We start from the raw sequence: 20,413 nt of genomic DNA on the forward strand, positions 1-20,413 counted from the left end.
GGGCTGCTACAGAGAAAGGACAGGAGCCCAAAAGAGCGGGATTCCAATCCCAGCTTCCACTGATCATTACCTGTGGGACCTGAACAAGTCTTGCCTCCCGAGCCCGTTTCTCACGTGCAAGTCGGGGGCAGCATCAGACCTAGCAGGCTGCTGGGCAGACCGAGCCGTGGAAGTGCCCGGAGGCGCCCTTGAATGGCAGCCGCGGGCCGGCTACTTCTCCTGAGTCCGTGGGGGTCACGGGGGCGGAAAACACCGGAGACCAGCGGCGCCCACCTTGCTTCCTCCCACCCCTGGGAAGGACATGAGCCCCACCGTCCAGTCTCCTCATCTCAGCGGGGACTAACCGCGCCCTCATCGCTGAGCCGCGGCCAGGCTCGCAGAACACGTTTTCACGAAGGCACTTTGGGAACCCACACAACATGGAAGCCAGGTGGTGGGTCAGAAACACTACATCGCTTTTGCTGCCCAAGCTCCAGGACGTCCCCGTCCTCTTCAGCCTGCCTCACAGTCCGGCTCCTCTCACATTCTGGCTTTCCCTGAATGGCCACGGTGCTAGCACTCGACAGACTTGGCGTCGCACGGCTGAGGGACATGCCTGTGCGCCGGGCCCCTCTAATGGAACCTCTGTTCCCGTCCTGTGCCCTAACGACGCAGCCCGTGCCGGGTTCTCACCACGACTGGGCCTCCACCCCGGCCGCCTACCTTGTCCCTCGGCCAGGGTTATGGGGCCCAGCACTGCGGCCGCAGGGTGGCTTACCGTACAGGGCGTTCTTCGACGGAGAATACACAAAGGCCAGAGTGTAGAGGTAAAAGTTCAACAGGCCATAGAAAGATAAGAATTCAGCTGGTGATACTGGTCAAGGGAAATGAGCAGCGCAGGAACACCCCGTATTTGGACATTCCAGCTGGAGTCTTTGCTTTCCATCTGGCTGCCCCCTCCACCACCAGCAGTCCTTTCCACCGCTCACCACCAGCGAGGACCCAGACAGCAGGATGCCACTGGGCAAGCCCACAGCCGAAGGTCACCGTGACCTTTCAAGGTCATCTGTAAGTAACAGGTACACCGTGCTCTTTTCTATCGGTGGAAACCCCTGGAGGTGGCAGGACCTGACGTGATCAAGTCACACACAAAGGGCAGGAGGGCCAAGTGCACAAGTGGGTAAATCAAGACTGAAGTGATGACCGGGACCAGTCTCTCGAATCAGTCATTCTTCATCTTCTCAGCATAACAGACCCCTCTGAGCTGATAACAGGTCCAGCCACTAACATTTGAAAAATCTTGCATTGATTCTAAGTATGGAAGAGGCCCCCAAGAAAGAAGCTAAGATGTAAGGGAGTAACTCCAAAGCGCCCCTGATGGACACCGTCGTTGAAAGGGGATGTGGCGAACTCTGTCCGCGCCTGAGGAGGAGTTTCCTGAGGAGACGAGAAGCCCCGCGAGCCTCAGGCACACGTAGGAACCCGAAGGGCGTCCTGCTATCTTATGAGTCCTTTCTGGGGACACAGGTTTAAACTGCCCTCATCGCCACAACCCGTGGATATAGCAGCTGGACACATCTGGGTGATGGGGAGGGAGGACTCTCACATCGGGCTCCGCCTTCCCCTCAGTGCTCTATGGGGAGAAGAGGCACCTCGGACTGCTGCGAGGTTCCACACAGAGCTTGGGTTCCTGAAAAATCCCCAGGGACAGGAGAGCAGGGTGGCAGGGAGGGCAGCTGGGGAGCGTGACTCCCTCGGGACCGAGTGGCCCTGCCGAGCCCGAGCGCTGCCCGCGGGGGTGGGCCCCGCAGCGCGCGGCCGGCCTCTCCCTCGCAGCGGCAGCCGTGGCCCGGGGGCCACCCCGTGCGGAGCGCGCGAAGCCTGAAGGCTCCCGTGGGAAGGATACAGTTCTGGTAGTGCGTGGACAGTTCGGCTACGAAATTGTCTTGCAGTACTTGCGCTCCGAACCTTAAGTACAGGATGACGATGCTGGAACAAGGGGAAGGGACAATAAGTAAACACAGACGAGCACGTGGCAGGAGCTCCCAGAACTCGTCCCACCCTCCCCGCGCGCTCGGTCCCTTCACTACCATTTGCGCGCGGACCGGACCGAGCACGCCCACGCCCCGCACCCCCGCCCCGCACCCCCGCTGCGCCGGCTGCTGGGCCTCAGACCCGGCGTCGCGGCCGCTGCTGGGGCGGAGGCAGCGGACTGTGCCACAGACCATGTCCCCGCACTAGGGGCCTCAAAGCACCCATGGGCTCGTTCTCCTCGCTTCAGCCTTAGACCTCATTTCCAAGACCAGCTCCGACCACAACGGACGAGGCCCTGAGGCAAGCCCGCCTCCCCCCGCCACGCGTCCCTCCGCGGGCGCAGCCACCCTCACGCGAGGACGCGCGGCGCGTCTGCGCAGACACCTGCCTGCGGGGCCCGTGATGACAGAAGGGTCTGAGGGCGCGGAGCTCCGCAGCCGACGCGGCTCGGCCCTGAACGACTCCCGCCGCCTCCCAGCCGTCGCCTGCGCTCATCCCCGTCCCCGTGCTCCGCCGTCCGCGAGGAGCCAGCCCGGCGGCGAACACAAACCAAGTCGGAGCTCTTCCCCTCCCGGCCTGGCTCCCTGCCGAGGGTTCCCCTCCCCGAAAAGAAGCTGCGACTCCTGGGCCGGCAGGGCCTGAGCCCGCAGCCCGCGGACCGGCCTCCCTTCTCTGTCTCTCCTCCCGGGACAATGCCGCTCCTCCGGACTCAGCGAGCCCCTATCGTCCCCATGTGTCTCCGGGGCTCCCCCGTCGGGCCCCAGGCCAAGCGTCCCCTCCTCAGAGAGGCGTCCCCGCCACTCCTGCCCTGTCACACCGCTGTTTCCACTGCAGGACTTGGGCTGTTCATCTGCTTGTGTCACCGTCCTCCTCCATCGGAACGTGCTCCCCGTGACGGGGAGGAGCCTGTGGCCCGAGGACCCGAGCAGACACCCCGGACGCTCGAGGACAAAGGAATGAGGCCCCTGGAAGTCGCATAAGAACGACCGCAATGGCAGAACGACCTCTCGGACTCTACGGGGGCCGCTATAGGCTCCCACTCCCAGCCTGTGGAATCGGACGGACCGTGTGAGGGTGCGGACATGTGAGGGGACGTGAAGAGTGTGTGAGAGACTCTAAGTGTGAAGGGGTGTGAGAGCATGTGAGGCGGTGTGAGAGTGTTCCGAAGAAGGGTGTGAGTGTGTGTGAGGGAGTGTGAGGGGCGTGAGAGGGAGTGTGTGTGGGGTGTGTGTGTGAGGCGGTGTGAGAGTATGAGGGGGTGTGAGTGTTGTGAAGAGGGTTGTGAGCGTGTGAGGGGGCGTGAGAGGGTGTGTAGGGGTGTGTGTGTGAGGGGCGCTGTGTATGTGTGAAGGGGCGTTGAGGGCACACGAGGGAGCGCCTGTGGGAAGCAGAGCCCACCTGTGCGCCAGGCGCTGAGGCAGGGCTGCCTAGGCGCACGCGCACTGCTGTTTCCAGGCGAGTGCAGATGCTGAATGAAGCAAGTCCACGCTGAATTCGGGCAGTGAGCGATGAGCACGACCCGCAGGGGGAGGGACATGTGTGCCCACGGGAGGCCACAGCTCAGGCAGCCGGGGACCCTGGAGCCTCCCTGCGGCTCCTGCCCAGGAAGAGGGCTGGCAGCCATTTACTTGCCTCAAACCGCCGAGAAAAGCAAGTGACTAGATTTTCTTCTCTCTGGACTTGGATTTTAGCAAAAGGAGACAAACAACCAACAACCCAACAATGATCAGGTATGTGTTCACAGAAACGTCGTCACCAGGGCCTCAGCCTCCACAGCCTCCCGCTGAAGCGTCCCCTGCCCTGGGGCCACTGCGCTGCAGTTCAAGGACCCTCACGGTACTGAATTCGAATGCACAGTCCTCCCCCTGGAGCACCAAAAGGACGCCAGGTGCCAAGCACACACGCGTGCTGTTCTAGTTCTTGACCCGGCGCTGAGCCATGGCTGCCCCAGCTACACGGCACCCGCAGAGCGAGGAGGAGCGCCAGCAGCACGGCCCGGGGGGGTGCTCAGTCCCCGCAGTCCCTGCAGTCTCCGCGGCGCTTACAGCACGACATGAGCTCTCCCGCAGACATTCAGGGGTCTGCCCTGTACAAGGGGCCTCCTGACCTAATGAACAGATTTGGCTAGAAATGCCCTAAAATGAACTCTGTAAAAGGGAAGAAAAGATATTCATGACAGGAAAATACAAATGCGCTGTTTCACTTCTTTCAAGAAATAAAGTCTTCTTACCTAATGACGAGCACTACAAAAGTCAATGCAGTCAAAAATTTTAACCTGAGATCTGAAAAAGAAACAAATACCCCATTAAATCACTTGGGAAGTAAATTCCACTCTCATCTCAGGGAGCTTAAAAATAAAGACAAAAAATAAACAAAGTCTCCAGAACAAAACCCCACCTCCCTCTGGACTTTAAGCCTGTGTGCACCTGAAGCCCAGAAGAAATGCTGTCCCACCTCCCCAGAGTCAAGGAGGGTCCCCAGAGAGACTGTGGCCATTGTTATTCCGTTGCGACAGATTGAGGAAGAGAAACGTAGGATATCAGGTGAGTGGCCCTGACCCGGGACGAGGCAAACAGCCCCAGCCACATCTTCCACAGGGTACAATTCTAGAAGGATCCAGGCAGCTCCAATAGCCATACTGGCACCCAGGGCCCCAGGGGCCTCCACCCCACAGGCCTCCCTCTAGTGCTGGCCTGAGGCACTGTCTGAAAGTCCCAGAGTTACCCATTTGGCCCTGTTGTGGCTCCCCAGGGACCAAAGGCACTGCCCCCAGCATGAGGGAGTGGGACAGGTCCCCATCCAGGTCAGGCCTCTTGCTGGGTGGACTCCAGCCACTCCTCCCACGGTGTGAGGTTGACTCCTGGGCCTCCTCACCTCAGGCCATTCGTCATGGGGCACTCACCTACATAAGGCATGTGACGTAGCTCAGAACAGGCCCGCACTATCAAGAACAGAAGGTATAAAACATACACAGCCACCACGACCATGAAGAAAATCTTCATTCCCTAGAACCACACGAGATGGGCAACTGAATAAGAACAGGGGCTCAGCACTGCTGCTCCTCCCAACACCCCCAAGCGGGGGAGCTGAACATTTTTAACAGGAGCTCAGAATCCTGAAGGTCACTCTGTAACACAGACATGTTCCCACCACTGCGACTTGCTTATCTAGACTCGGCCTCTCATCCTGTCTGTGAGCACAGGTGGCTCCCCCAGGGACAGCCCCAGCCCTTGCTGGTCACGTGAGCCAGAATCCAAGCTCCTTCCACGACGCACAGAAAGCTCCTGGCACAGGGCCTGGGATGTGGCAGGTGCTCAGTACACCAGGGGCGGGTCTTCAGCTTTTTTCAGTTTTCTGGAGGTCTCTGGTAACAGGCACAGGCCACTGACTGAGAAGGGGAGAGGTGACCATAACCACGGTGACGGCTGCCTTGCTCAAGTCCCTCCGAGTGCCGGCCAAGGGCTTCTTGTTCCTGGTCAGTTCCACCCGCACAACCCCTTAGGAGGGACTGCAGTAGTACCCTTTCCGCAGAGGGAAAACAGAGGACTTGGTGGGGGGGCAGCCAGGAGCACAGGTTTGACCGGCAGGCTGTCCAGGGAGCTGGAGCACTGGCCCAGGCACTGGCCCGTGTGACCTCAGACAAGACCCTTGACTGCCCTCCAGTTTCCTCACATGAAAAATGAGGGGACTGGACCAGACAAAAGCTCTAACAGATGAGCACGAATCTGTATTGTTTTATCTAAACCCAGGGAGTGACATTCAACCGACAGCCCCCCATATGATCTGTCACTGAGGTCTGCAGAATCTTCCCTGAGAATATGTCAAAGCCGCTCTCCCCGTCCCTTCCTTTAGGGCCATGCCCTCAAGGAGAAAAGGATGCTCTGAGGCCCAGCCCCTCACACACATGGCCACAAGCCTGCCAGGGATGTCCAGTGCCCCCACTGAGCCTGCCCTGACCCACGTCTCCTGCCTGGCTTCCTCTGCCTGTGGCCCCACCCAACTCTGCAACGGCACCTCCCTTCCCAGGCCCAGCATGCCTCCCCTCCTCTCCAGCTCCAGGCATACCCCTAGCCCCAAAAAACTTATTAAAGCATTATAAGGCTAAGAAAGAACAAAACACAAATAAAGACCCCTCTGCCCCCCCAGTAACTTGGGCCCACTGTCCATAAGGACACAGCTGGCAGGACACTACACGCAGCTCTGTACTTTCTGCTAAGCATTTTCTCCCTCACAAGGTCCTATATGCTTTAAGGACCAAGACCATGGCACACTGCTCATAAGGCATACACTAAGCAACCTTCAGAATTCCTCAGACTTCTAAATAACGGGATGGAAAGGCCACTGGCACTCCCCTGCTGGAACCTGGTTAAGAATCAGGTGCTCATACTACTTGCTCTGACATGTGTCGTCTCAACATAAGGGACACATCTTTCAAGATACCATCATTCACTAAACCTCCCTCTTTCTCAGAGGCCAGTCCCATAAAGAACCATATATTCTACCACTTCATGGAAGCTCTGCAAAGTGTCCAGAGAAATGTTGGACATCACCCAAGCTCAGGACTCAACTCTGTGCCTCTGGGATTGTCCTGCTGGAGGCATGCCTCCTAGACACCTCCCAGGGCTCCCCCTGGCCCCCGGACCCTCACACATCCACACCCGGGCTCAGCAGCCAGCTGTGCCCAGGAGGCACTGCCCTGTGAGATGCCAATGGATGTCGAGAAAACTGGAGACTCGAGGGAAAGCCACACTCAGAGCTGACACCATTTGCAGACCTCTGTGTCAAATAAAGACACTGGACCCCTTTTTCAAAAGTACAAAGTATTATAAACTGGTGAGAGCACAGCGTCACCCAGAGTGCTGAGCGCTGTGGCTGCCGGGCCTGCAGGCCCACACTCCATTCACTCACTCGGAAACCTTTCTCGACTTGAGAGAAATAAATGAACAAAAACGTTTGCTTAATTGCTCTCCAATGGTCCTAAAATCTGACACAACCATAAACCAAGGAATGGGAGCGACAACTTTTTTTTTTAAAGATTTTTTATTTATTTGTTTGAGAGAGAGCCAGTGACACCAGGAGTGTGTGTGTGGTGGGGGGGAAGGGTCAGAGGGAGAGGGACAGACAGACTCCCCACTGAGCAGGGAGCCCTACAGATGTGGGGCTCAATCCCAGGACCCCGGGATCATGACCCAAGCTGAAACCAAGAGCTGGATGCTTAACCAGCTGTGCCACTCAGGTGCCCCAAGACCTCCTTCTTTTAAAAAGAGTTTTAGGGACGCCTGGGTGGCTCAGTGGGTTAAGCCGCTGCCTTCGGCTCAGGTCATGATCTCGGGGTCCTGGGATCGAGCCCCGCATCGGGCTCTCTGCTCAGCAGGGCCTGCTTCCTCCTCTCTCTCTGCCTGCCTCTCTGCCTTCTTGTGATTTCTCTCTGTCAAATAAATAAATAAAATCTTAAAAAAAAAAAAAAAAAAAAAAAAGAGTTTTAGTGTTTATAAACAAATATTACCTCTAGTTCTGGAAAACTAGTCTGGACATTGAGCAAAAAGACGTATTAGGTGAAGAATGCTCGTTTCACACCAGACAACCACCTTCCAAGCAAGGGCAATTTCTACCAGTCTTTCAAACTTTTTTTGTTTAAGATTTTATCTGTTGGGGTGCCTGAGTGGCTCAGTCAGTTCAGCGTCTGCCTTGGGCTCAGGTCATGATCTTGGAGTCCCAGGATGGAGCCCCGCATTAGACTCCCTGCTCAGTGGGAAGTCTGCTTCTCCCTGTCTCTTGGTCCTTCCCCACCCCCCACTCCTTCTTGCTCTCACTCTCTCTCTCTCCCAAATAAATAAATAAAATCTTTTTCTTTTAGAGACAAGCAGGGAGATCTGCAGAGGCAGAGGGAGAAGTAGACGTCCTGCTCAGCAGGAAGCCTGATGGGGGCTCGATCCCAGGACCCCAAGCACGACCTGAGCTAAAGGCAGACACTTAACTAAGTCACCCAGGTACCCTGACCACTTTGTTTTTAAAAGCTATTTTTCATCCTACTCACACATTTTCCCAAATTTTGCACCCATAAACATTCTGTAGTCTCTCAGCCAGTTAGCAAGCTCATGTCAGCAGCACAATTTAAGTTACAAAATTCAGGAATTTTTAAAAATAGCATTAAAAAAAAAAAACCCTCAGGCATCATTAATAATCCTTACCTGAAAATTTCCTGTGTCAACTCGATACTGGTACATTGGATCATGTAATTCATTAACTCTGAAAATACAATATTATGAAAAATCATAGATCAATAATTAGCTTACTTTCATTTGGCTTTTTACAATAATCTTTTAACAGAGATGCCTGGCTGGCTCAGTGGGTAGTGTGTGCAACTCTTCATCTTGGGGTCGTGAGTTCAAGCCCCATGTTGGGTGTCAAAATGACAAATAAACAAACAAACAAATCTTATTAACATAAACTACTTGCTAACCAACAGTTAAGACTTTAAAAAAATTTCACATTGAAAATGCATCCAGCACTACTAAACTATTTGCCCGCAGTTGTCTATGCTGTGAAGCTACAGTATTTTCTGTTACAAAAAGTCCCTATACTATCTCTCCTGCAATGTCAAGAACTATTTTCCCGGCACCTTTTCAGCAGCACGTATGGGTGCTGGGAATAGACAAGCACACAAAGAAAGCTATAAAAGTCAGTGCTGACTTCCATGCAACTTGTTTTAAAGTAAAGCCGGGTAGCTGAGGAGGCAGGGACAGGGCAAGGAGACGAGGTGGGCTGAGTGCTGTCATTACTGGGCCGTGGAGTCCAATGTGCCAAGGGCCAAAACCATAACCCTGGAACAGAACTCGTTTCTGCAAAAACTCCTACTCAGGTGCATCGAGCTGTGATCACGTGAGGCTTCTGTGGTGGCCCCATTTTACAGGACAAAATCACTAGTTACCATAAGCCCAGGAAGCTGAAGCAGGGATGGGGAGTTCGCAGATGCAAGCTCAGGGAGAAACTAAAGCTTCTGGGGGGACGGGGAGCCAGGACCCCGGAGTCCCATTCCTATAGATGATGACATCTTTGCCACTCTGAAGGAGAAATCTAAAACAACGTGCGTGGTCTTTATCATTTTCCAACTGGGACCAGAACTGTGTTTTCTATATGCCAGTCAGGCTGAAATGAATCCTCAGTTCAAGTCCCGCTATCAAGTCACCCTGGTGACAGATTCCCTTCCAGATGGGTTCACAAAATACACTGAGACGTCAGATCTGTCCACCTTTGTCAAATGCTTTCCCTGCCTGAGGCTTCCCACATAACAAAATTACTCACGTCTGCCATATTCCCAGTGTGACAGAAGCCAACCACAATAGTCCAACAATGAAGAATTTAGGCAAATAGAAAGTCAAACACTTCCTTTCTCCCTAAAAATAAAAATTAAAAAAAAAAAAGGTAAGAAATAAGTTAGTAATTCTAGCAAACCATTAACCCCTGGTAGACCACACTAGATCACAGATGCTCCAGTCATTTCTTCACAGCATGCGTTCTCCTGCTCACGGAGGCTGAAGACAGAGTCTCAAGGAGAAGTTGCCTGTAAGGGCTGTCACCAGAAGGTGGACCAGAAGGACGGGGTCTCTGACCCCCTCTGGCAGGGCCGAGGGCGTAGGCTCACCTGGACGCGGACCCCGTGATACACACACAGCCAGAAGAGCAGCAAGGCACAGAGGAACACGGACTGGAAGAGGTCGTCCAGCATGCCTGGAAACCAGCTGTTCACCAGAAAGGAGAGCGGGAAGAATGGATCTGGAAGGCAACAGACGGAAGGGCCTGATGGAGGCAGGCTCACCCCACCCAACACAGGGCACCTGTCCTCTCAGCGAGGGCAGAACTCACCATCACCTTCTCCTCAGTCAGAGCCAAAGAGAGGTAGTGAACTAAAGGCTGTTTTGTTTTTCAAAAAACCAAAAAGCCAGTGAACAGATTGCCCCAGTGATCATTACAGAGCGCCGGCTGCTCCCGCCAGCCGCTCTGCCCCACAGGCCCGGGAATCCCGGTGCTGGGGCTCTGCAAGCAAACGTTTCTGAAGCAGGGGAAGAGGCACAGACGGCAGCGCCGGCTGCCTCCAGCCAAGTTCCAAGACAGCTGCGTCTGCAGCCCTTCCAGGATTTAACCACCGAACCAATCGCTCATTGGTGAGAGCCGCCAGGCATCCACTGTGTCCCGGGGCCGCACAGCTCGCGCTCTGCAGGTGCTGCTACCTGTTCCTCCAGCGGCTCCTCGGCGGCCAGAGCGGCTCTGGGACGCCTTCCAGCTTCAAGCTTTAAAGGCGGAGAGCTCCGAAATACAAATGGGCACCTACCATTGTAAAGCAGCAGCAGAGGCAAAAGAATGGACATCCACTTCTGCTCCATCCCCCAGTCTCGCATGGAAAACTTCCGGAGGGAATGTGCAAACAGGCACTACAAACCGAATCAGGAACTCAAGTTACTGTGTTTGCTTCTGCCTTGCTCAGTATCACTATCACGGTATCACGCGTCACATGAAGTCTTCCCTGAGTGAGAGTCAGCCAAACCCGGTTAACCCCTTGCTGCACTGACTGAGACTAAGGTAAGATGTGAATCACTGGCAAGGAGCTGCGGGTACAAAGGCACAAGCTGTTCTCCGAGGGGCAGGAGGGGGTGGGGGAGACACCAGCCATAACTCCCTACCCACCCTAGCTCCCCCCAGGACAGGCTACTTCCATCAGGTGGGCCCCACACAGCCACACAGAGGACCTCCCTGTGGCAGGCCACACGCCCCCACCCAGGTGACATCTACAGATGGCACCAGCTTCTAAGGAGGGCACCAGGGCTCCCTGAACAAACACCTCCCTGAAGAAGCTGTGTTGAGCCATGGGAGTGTCTTTAAAGTACTTTAAAACAGTACAGAGTTTGTGTAAAAGACCTGGAGTTTTTTGTTTTGTTTTTTTCTGTAATCTAACATAAGCCAATGATTTCCTAGGGAATTTGGGCCATTTCTCCTAGGCTGTGAGGCTCAGGCTCATTTCTCTTGTTTAAGAACATTGTGCCCTGGGTGCCCACACTTTGGGCCCCAGAGTGTGGCAGCAGCCCCTCAGAAAACAGATGCTTTAAGAAACAGCAAGGATTTCTGCTGAGCAAACACAATCAGCAGCTCTCCACTCAGCTTTAGCAAGTTCCTTAGGGGAAACCCTGGGAGTGGCTAGGACCGCGATCTCCAGCTATCGGCAGAGTCCAGGGTCTGCCAGTGGCTGAGTCCTACCCCCTCATCTACAGGTAGGTCCCAATGTCACCACCAACTGGCACTTTCCTCACACGTCTGTCCCCAACAAGCCTATGTCCTGCGTACAGTTGGACTGTGAAGCACCAAGCGATCCTTGCTTGGGCGGCAACTGGAGTGGCCCCCACTGTAAAGAGGGGACATAGCTCCTGCATGGCACACCCTCCGCGTCAGCAAGGGGCAAGCAGCCAAGGGGGTGGGATGTCGCCCCTCAGATGGCGCAAAGCACCACCACAAGCCCCCTTTCTTTCCCCCCGTATGTGTCGGTCCTGATGTTCTTCCTCCAGTTTTAAATTCCCATCTTCACTGACTGGGCCTCTGTGGGGATCACTTGTACTTCAAGGGTAAACATTTCCCCCAAAGTCACAGGGTGCCTGCAGACACTGAACTCAGACCCCAAAGGAGCCAAAAGCTCATACTTCCAAACCCACTCATCTGAGGCCTTCCTCCTGAAAAAGCCCAGAGTCCAAAAGGTCTGGTAAATTTTCCAAATGCAAAAAACCCAAGCGTGTGCTGTATCATAAAAAGAAGGTCGTTCAGACAAGGCAGGTGAAATGGCACTGTCACTGCACCCTGATGAGCATTTACTTAAAAGCCAGGGGTCTGCCCTCACCGGGACACCACACAGAGGTCCTTATGAGCAGATACCACACGCTCTTTCTGCACCACAGCATCCTAGCAGCCATTCGGAATACTGGGTGATATCAGGTCGGCCCACTGGATGGAGCATCACGGAGTTCAGATAAATCTCCTGTGTGGTTCACACTTTTTTACTTTAATTTAAATTCAGGTTAGTTAACATATGGTGTAAAATTGGTTTCAGGAGTAGAAATTAGTGATTCGTCACTTACAACACCCAGTGCTCGTCCCAGCATGTGCCCTCCTTAATGCGCATCGCCCATTCAGCCACCCTCCCTCCCGCCTTCCATCCAGTAGCCCTGTCTGTTCTCCATAGTTACGAGTTTTTTACGGTTTCCTTCCACAGTTCACACTGTGATAACCCTAATTCGTAAATTAACTCAGCCTTGTTAGGATTCCGACGTGGTCGGTCAGGCAAATGGGACTTACGGTGACAATGAAGGTGAGCACCACGAAGACGAATCGGAGCCAAATTTCCAGCTGGGAAAATGCAGGGTCATAAGTCTTCCACTAAAATGTAAAATAGGAAAATAATTGAAAAAAATATATCTAAAAGGAAGTGTGCCAGATAGTTACCTCCAGATATGATACTATAGGTAATTTTAAATGTTCTCTTTCCTTATTCCTTCTTACATGTTCTAAAAATTTTAAGCCTTACTACATTTTATTTTTATATTAAAGAATACAGACTCTGAAAATCTTAATTACAAGAGTTGGAAATAGTTTTCAGAGGTCATACTAATGATAAATCTGATAGACAAATTATTCTGTAATCACAAGAAGAGCATCTGGTTTTTAAATTTCATGTCAAAAAAATCAATGCTGTCAGCATGCCTGTGTGGCACAGTCAGTTAAGTCTCTGACTCCTGACTTTGGCTCAGGTCATCACCTCACAGTTATGAGCTCGAGCCCCACACAGGGCTCCATGCTGAGTGTGGAGCCTGCTTAAGATTCCCTCTGTCCTGGGCACCTGGGTGGCTCAGTGGGTTAAGCCTCTGCCTTTGGCTCAGGTCATGATCTCAGGGTCCTGGGATCGAGTCCCGCGTCAGCTCTCTGCTCATCAGGGAGCCTGCTTCCCTCTCTCTCTCTCTGCCTGCCTCTCTGCCTACTTGTGATCTTTCTCTGTCAAATAAACAAATAAAATCTTTAAACAAACAAACAAACAAACGATTCCCTCTGTCCCTTTTCCTCTGCCTGCCCCCACCCTCACACGCACTGTCTATCTCTAAAAAAGAAAAATCAGGGGCGCCTGAGTGGCTCAGTGGGTTAAGCCTCTGCCTTCAGCTCAGGTCATGATCCCAGGGTCCTGGGATCGAGCCCCACGTCGGGCTCTCTGCTCGGCGGGGAGCCTGCTTCCTTCTCTCTCTCTGCCTGCCTCTCTGCCTGCTTGTGATCTCTATCTGTCAAATAAATAAATAAAATCTTTAAAAAAAAAAAAAGAAAAAAGAAAAAAAAGAAAAATCAATACTGTCAATTCCTTCGTTAGGAAAAGCCATGCTTTCCATTAAAAGAAACAGATTTTTAAAAGATGCAAAAATGTGAGTAGGTAGGATGTTCTAAAAAAAAGACTAAGTGAAACACATAAATATGAACCTGACACCACAAAGTACAAGGGAATTACAGGTGTCGGCTCTCATGCTGATTGAGTAGATTCACTCCTATCGAGTTTACACATAACAGAGCCAAGGAGGCACACACCACATACCGACAGCAGGCAGAGGCCCTTCCAACCTTGGTCACAAGCCAGGTTTCTCACCAGACCCCAGAACACTGTGCTGCAATGGGCCAATGAGCCCCACTGTTTTCATGCATTTAAAATCATTTAAGCAATTTGAAAAATCTACTTCAGAATAGAGTTATAGACATGAGATTTACCTAACTTACCTGAAACATTTAAAATACACACATAGAGACAGGTACGCATACACACAGTTAAAGACACTGACAGGAGGCAATGAAGGACAGTAATCTCTGGCTGTTAGGAGAGAGGTGCACCCTTTAGCTGCCCCGAACCACGGTGGGGAGGGAGCTCACGTAGAGAATCATGGACATACTGCTGTGTGTCCAGGGAGGAAACTGTTGGCTGTGATACAAAGCACGGAGTAAAGAGAGGAGAGCTGGAAGAGAGAACTCTAGACACCTACCAAAGTTGGTCCTCCTCGCATTTCCACCTGAACACTGATCAAGGCATTGGTATGAGTAAACCAACTGTGGCTTGGGGGGAAAAAAAAATCCCTGAAAAGGATCACTGGCTCTCACAGAGGGCAGAAATAGTGCCTGGTCCCATGGGCAGAGAGAAATAAAATGCACAAAAGGGCCCCGGGTAGCATACCCCAAATGCTCTTACCCAAGTGGTAGGAAGAAAGTACCTGCAGATTTCATGCTGCTTTGGTCCCACCTAGCAAAGTTTAAAAGCAAGGCCTAAAAAAGCTAAGCCATTTCCAAGTAACTTCACAATATCCCAGAACAAAGCTCAAAGACACAAGAATACAAAATCTAACATCAATAATGCCTGGCATTAAATAAAAAATACCAGACATGTAACACTGTGTGTGTCAACTATACTCGAAAAAGAAAGAAAGAAAAAAGAAAAACACCTAACATGTAAAAAACAAAACAAGACAAAACAAACAAACAACAAAAAAAAAAAAACAAGAAAATCTGAACAGTTATGAGGGAAAAAAAAATCAATTAAAACAGCCCCAGGAAACCCAGATGACATGGAATTAGCAGATAAGGGCAGCGAGAAGCTAGAGGGAAGTCTGAACATGTGAGGTCGGAATCTGGAAGAGCAACAACAGTGGAACAGACATGACAGAGATGAGCGGATGTGGAGATGTCACTACACACGATTTTAAATGAACCAGAGCAAAACTGAGCAGAATATCAGTAACCTGTGAGACCACTTCAAGTGGCCAAAGAGATGTGTATTTGACCATGAACAGGGGTGGGGGGTGGGAGGGTGGGCAAGAGGATAGAAGAAATATTGGAAGACATAGTAACAGGCAATTTTCCAAATTTAATGAAAACTATGAACTCACCAATTGAAGAACTCAGTGAACCCTAAGAGAAATGAAGTAAAGTATATCAAGGAACACCAGAATCAAATTGTTTAAATAAGTAAAAGAGAAAAGTCTAAAAAGTCAGGGTCGAGGGGGTGGGAGGAGAGGAGCATCTATTCAGAGGACAAAGATAAGGAAGAACAACAGATTTCTCGCCAGAAAAATGCCAGACGGAAGACAATTTCATAGCACTGCTGGTGAAAGTCAGCAAAGCCATAAACCCCACATATACCTGCTAGAACGGCCAAGATTAAAAACACAACCGTACCGGTGCTGGAGAGGATGTGAGGTGACCACAGCTCTCTCGTTTGCCGCTGAGGGAACGGAAAGCAATACAACCACTCTGGAAATAGTCTGTCAGTTTCTCAAACAGTCAAACACATGCCTACAGCATGACCAGCCACTCCAATCCTGGGTATTTACCCAAGAGACATGAAAGTACATGTCCACAGTTGCTCACAGAAGCTTTGTAGCAGCCCTAAACCGGAGACCATCTAAATGCCCCTCGACAGGTGAAGGGACCCATAATCTGTGCTGTACTGGCTCACTGGGAACAAAAGGAATGAACAAATGATACAGCCAACACCGTCAGTTAATCTCGAAATAGTTATGTTGAGTGAAAGAATTCAAACATATTGTAAGACTGTGTTTACGTAAACATTTTTAAAAAGATTTATTTTAGAGAGACAGAGAATGAGCAGGGAGTGGGTGGGCGGGGTGAGAAGGGGAGAGAGAACCTCAGGCAGACTCTGCGCTGAGCGTGGAGCTCGATGTGGGCTCCATCTCATGACCCTAGGATCACAACCCAAGTGGAAATCAAGAGTTGGACGCTTCACCAACGGAGACACCCAAACGACCCGTGTTTATGTGAAATTTTACGGAAATACAAATGAATCCACAAAGAAAGCAGAACAGTGGTGGCTGGGGGATGAGAAGGTAACAGGAGGAAGGAGCATGAGGGAACTTTTAGGGAGTGAGGGGTCGCATATTGTCTTGATTATGGTGAGTGTTTCACAGGGGCTATGTATGTCAGAACGGATCAGACTTTGTATTTTAAATACGTGCAGTTTGTTGTATGTCAACTATACTTTGACAGAGCCATCAAACAAAAACCAACAACTAACAATTAATGTAAATGAGAAGGTAGAAATCCTAGTGATTAAGGACATATGAACTTCAAAGTCAGAGACTCAGGTTCAAATCTCAGGGCTTCCATTTTCTAGTTGGGAAACTAGCTTCATCTCACCCTCAGATTCCTCTTCCACAAAATGGGGAAACTATTATCTACTTTGTAGAATTACCAGAACATTTAAGTAAGATGATGCTTACAAAAAGTTTAGCACAGTGCCTGGCAAACGGCACAAGTTCAGGGCGCCTGGGTGGCTCAGTTGGTTGGGCAACTGCCTTTGGCTCATGTCATGATCCCAGAGTCCCAGGATCGAGTCCCACATGGGGATCCCAGCTCCCTGGGGAGTCTGCTTCTCCCTCTGACCTTCTACCCCTCATACTCTCTCTTGAATAAATAAATAAAACGTTAAAAAAAAAAAACAGCACAAGTTCAATAAATAACAACCGTTACTATAAATCCCAAGCGTGACACAACTATTATGATAACTGCTTTGGTGCTTAAATGTTAAATAGTATCATTTACAAAACGATCACAGTAGCAGTTATGAGCACTGATGGGGTTATCAACATCCTATTCAAATAGAAAAAAGTGTACTGCATATCTTAGTTTGAAAAACTAGATTGTAAGGCATAACCAAGAAAAGAAAGAAAAAGTCTTAGCATTAGGAAAAAAATTCACAAAACATGTTTAAAGTTATAATGATGAAAAGACACTGAGGAGGAAAATAACTAAGGACCCCAGAGGGGGGCTCTGTCAGAAGAGCATAGAAAAACTTGCTCACTTTAAAAATTAGCACTGGAAAACAACGCTTTATCCAATAAATGTAGCTAAACATAAAATATGCCTTTAGTTCTAGACGAAGAGTTAAAGGAAGGAGGCGGAGGAAGGTGAGGGGGAGCAAAGCACAAGATGCTGGCCCGTGGCCGAAGCACTGGGCTGGCAGGGGGGCACAGCGGACCCTCAGAGCAGTCCTCTTCAGCTCCCACTGTGCCGTCCCCTTGTCCTTCCTGATCTGGGGAAACCACGTCCAGCTAGGGTTTCTCTCCGGGGGGCTGCCTTCACTAGCAGCAGCTGAGCAGAATCCCCTCTGTGTTCCTCTGGGACAGGCCAGTCTCCCAGGCCAGTCTGGCATTCACTTGTGCCACTGGCTTGAAAAGTCTTTCTTTGCCCTTGACTGAGCCCAAGAAGAGCGCAGGAAGTTCAGGGAACAGGGCTCCGGCCCCTTTGGCTCAGACAACGGACTCAGGGTTGCTGGGGCTGGGAGGAGAAGGGCCCTCAGGGATTGTCAAACTGCTGGCTAGTGCCTGCGCCACCGCCATGACTGCGATGACAGCCACTGTGTGGGCCTCATCGTATGGAATTAGGGGAGTTTGTTTCTGCATTTATTTTTCAGCACAAATGTGTACATTTGAGATTAGAAAATAAAATAAGTAAAAGGAAATAGAGTAAATTCCCAGTAAACATTCAGGCTTTAGACATCTACTTTGCAATCTTAAGAGCAGTCAATCTGTTCACTGGCACGCGCAGCAAGGTCGTCCGGCCTTCACAAAGCCACCTTTGTTCTTCCAGAGACTGGGCTCACCCCAAGATACCACAAACTGACTTTGGAACAAGCATCCATTTTATATTTGAGGCCATTTCTCCCTAATCACGACTTACAGAGTTTTGGTCCAGTTCTCCAGTCATTCATTCAACATTTGCTGAGCACCTACTTTGCCCCTATGCAAGCAAATACGGTGCCAAATACTGCATAGAAAGAACACCACGAACTCAAAGCAAGCCAGTCCCAAAGTAGGAGCTAATGTTTCAGGAGAGCACAAATACTTCATGATATTCCCCACCCCGAGTCCTTTGACTGGAAAAGCCACAGGAACACCCAGGGGTGGAGGGTACGTCGGGGTACTGGCTGCTCAGGTCGGTGGTACTCCCAGCAACCTAGCGCAGCACTAAGCAACCCCCTGGAATTGGTTCCAGGCTCAGATTCACAGCCTAGGTCTCCAACACTTGAAAACCATACGAAAGGTATTATATAGAAAACCTGGAGGGGAAAAGCCTAACATATGCTCTTGTAATCTGTCCTATGAAAACAACAGGGCAAGTATGACCCAAGAATCCGCTCAGTGCTCCTCAAAGTACTGCGGGCTGCCAGTCCTCTCAATTCACACGGAAACCGGAGGGTGTCTACCAGACAGAAAACTGAAGGACTCGAGAGCATGAGCTGTTGTTTTAATCTCATCCCACAGGGAGAAGTCGTAGAAGTTTTCTTTAGAAAGAAAAAGGAGGAAACAAAATGTGAACAGCGGATGGCAGTGTCACTCACAAACTGACCTAAAGGGCACTGAATAAGAGGGGAAAATGCCCAGCTCAGCCCTGAGGACACCGGGAGCTGAGGGGACGTGTGCAGAGGTGTTCACAAGGCTCAGGAGAAAACGACCCGAAAACGAGTAAAAGCAATCTGCCCCGTGTCCAAAGTCCACACTCCGCTGCATATGCAGAGCACGGCCAAGGAAATAAACTCTTAAAAACACAGGACATAGCAGTTTCTCCTGTGTACCTGCGCAACCTAGAGAGTGGTCTTGACTTGAACATGGCAATGGGACATGGTCAAGATGTACTGAGAAGAATAAGAGCCGAGAGAAGAGGCAGAGAGAGGAGAGCCGCTCCACTTCAAGCAGAATTGTGCGCAAGGAGAAATCTGTGAACCAGGTGGTCACAGGGTATGGGCATGAGAACAAAAGGAAAGAAAGCAAGCGTCTCCACACACGGGTACGCGGCATCAATGGCAATGCCAGACAGAAGAGAAAGCCCCCATGGCAGGCGAGACCAGAAAAGGACCAGAACCATCTAGATGCCTGCAGAAGGGCAGATGTATTCTGCCTAAAACAGAGCGTCCAAACACCTGGGGGCTGCCCTTGTGATGATTCTCTCTCCCGGGAAAGGGAGATTTTCATCCTGAACTTGACCGCCATCAACAAGGAAGAACGGGCTAGCGAAACCGATGGGGGCGCCCAGGGGAGGTAAGACCTACAACGACCAGAACACACGGGGCAAACAGTGAACTCGAGTCCCCGGACGGCAAAGATTTCCAAGGAAACACCAAACAACGGCAACAGAAACCCTCATGTGTCAAATTCCATCAAAGCAGCAAGGTCTGTCTGAAGAAACAGATGTGGTTCAATGGGCAGCCCCGGGACGAGCTCTGCGTTTCCAAGGGCGCCATGTGTTTGGTTAAGTTTTTACTGAAAGGGACATACTTACAAAAAACTGCACGTGGACCCCAAATGTACGACTCAATGGACTGCCACAAACAGAGCACACCAGTGTCAACAGTGTTCTGGTCAAGAGACACCATCACCGCACCCCAGAAGCCCTCCCCCAAGCCCCCCGTCGAGTCACTAACTACCCCCACAACTCTGATCCGGACTTCACTGCACAATGCATCTGGTCCGTTCCTACCACGAACGCAGATGGACTCGCACACCGTGTGCTTTTCTGTATCAGGCTGATCGCCTTCAACGCCATCTCACGCCGGTGAAGGCAGCTGCCAGGGCTCCTCACTGCCCCACTCCGCTCCACTGCAGGCGCCACCGTGTCCCTGCCAGCCGTCCTCTACCAAGAGGCGTGGTGCGGAGCAAGGAGGAACCAGCAGGGCCACATCACTAGCGGAGCTCAGGAGCCCCAGCGGCTCACGCCCTTGCCGGCCTCCGCATCTTCCTGTTTCATCTCAGCCGTCCTGGGTGGAGAATGGGATCGCTGAGATACTTTTCAGATATATTTTATTGTGTTCTGCTTTCTCTACTTCCAAAATGGAAATGAAGTCAGCTTGTAATAAAAAGATTAGATGGGAACAATTTTTAAAGCTTTTTAAAAGGTAAAATCGTAAAGAAAGAGGGCAAATAATTAAACCGATACCAGGATGTCAGTAACTGCCACAGTGGGGCATAAAACTTACTTCTGAAATTTCCAGCTGCTGACATCAAAGGGAAACATGGTGAGCCATAGAGCTTTCAGTCTACTTCTACTGAACGGAGTTTGTAACAAACGGTCAAAAGGAATCCTATCTGGAGGTTTAGATCAGAGTTCACAACATGATGGATACATTTCAGCAGCAATTTTATAAGAGATACATACTTTGCATGAGGTTCTCTGGTTCCTTTTTTTTTTTTTAAGATTTATTTATTTATTTATTTGACAGAGAGAGAGAGAGAGAGAGAGAGAAATAGATCACAAGTAGGCAGAGAGTCAGGCAGAGAGAAGGAAGCAGGCTCCCGGCTGAGCAGAGAGCCCGATGTGGGGCTCG

General features: G+C 51.0%; 1 protein-coding gene across 1 annotated transcript in view; it reads right to left on the minus strand.

Moving 5' to 3' along the window:
* Positions 1-20,413, minus strand: part of LOC111158691 (transmembrane protein 181) — a 50,207-nt gene that overhangs the window by 3,751 nt on the left and 26,043 nt on the right. The window contains exons 7-15 of the mRNA XM_022520897.1: positions 12,352-12,432; positions 10,346-10,445; positions 9,659-9,789; positions 9,319-9,410; positions 8,205-8,262; positions 4,916-5,018; positions 4,244-4,295; positions 1,886-1,968; positions 758-844 (exon numbers count right to left, since the gene is read on the minus strand). Of these exons, the coding sequence (XP_022376605.1) occupies positions 758-844; positions 1,886-1,968; positions 4,244-4,295; positions 4,916-5,018; positions 8,205-8,262; positions 9,319-9,410; positions 9,659-9,789; positions 10,346-10,445; positions 12,352-12,432 (787 nt within the window). The remainder of the gene's footprint in view (positions 1-757; positions 845-1,885; positions 1,969-4,243; positions 4,296-4,915; positions 5,019-8,204; positions 8,263-9,318; positions 9,411-9,658; positions 9,790-10,345; positions 10,446-12,351; positions 12,433-20,413) is intronic.

The sequence above is a fragment of the Enhydra lutris genome, unplaced genomic scaffold, assembly GCF_002288905.1.
Source record: "Enhydra lutris kenyoni isolate GAN:26980312 unplaced genomic scaffold, ASM228890v2 scaffoldscaffold62, whole genome shotgun sequence".
Taxonomy (NCBI): Eukaryota; Metazoa; Chordata; class Mammalia; order Carnivora; family Mustelidae; genus Enhydra; species Enhydra lutris.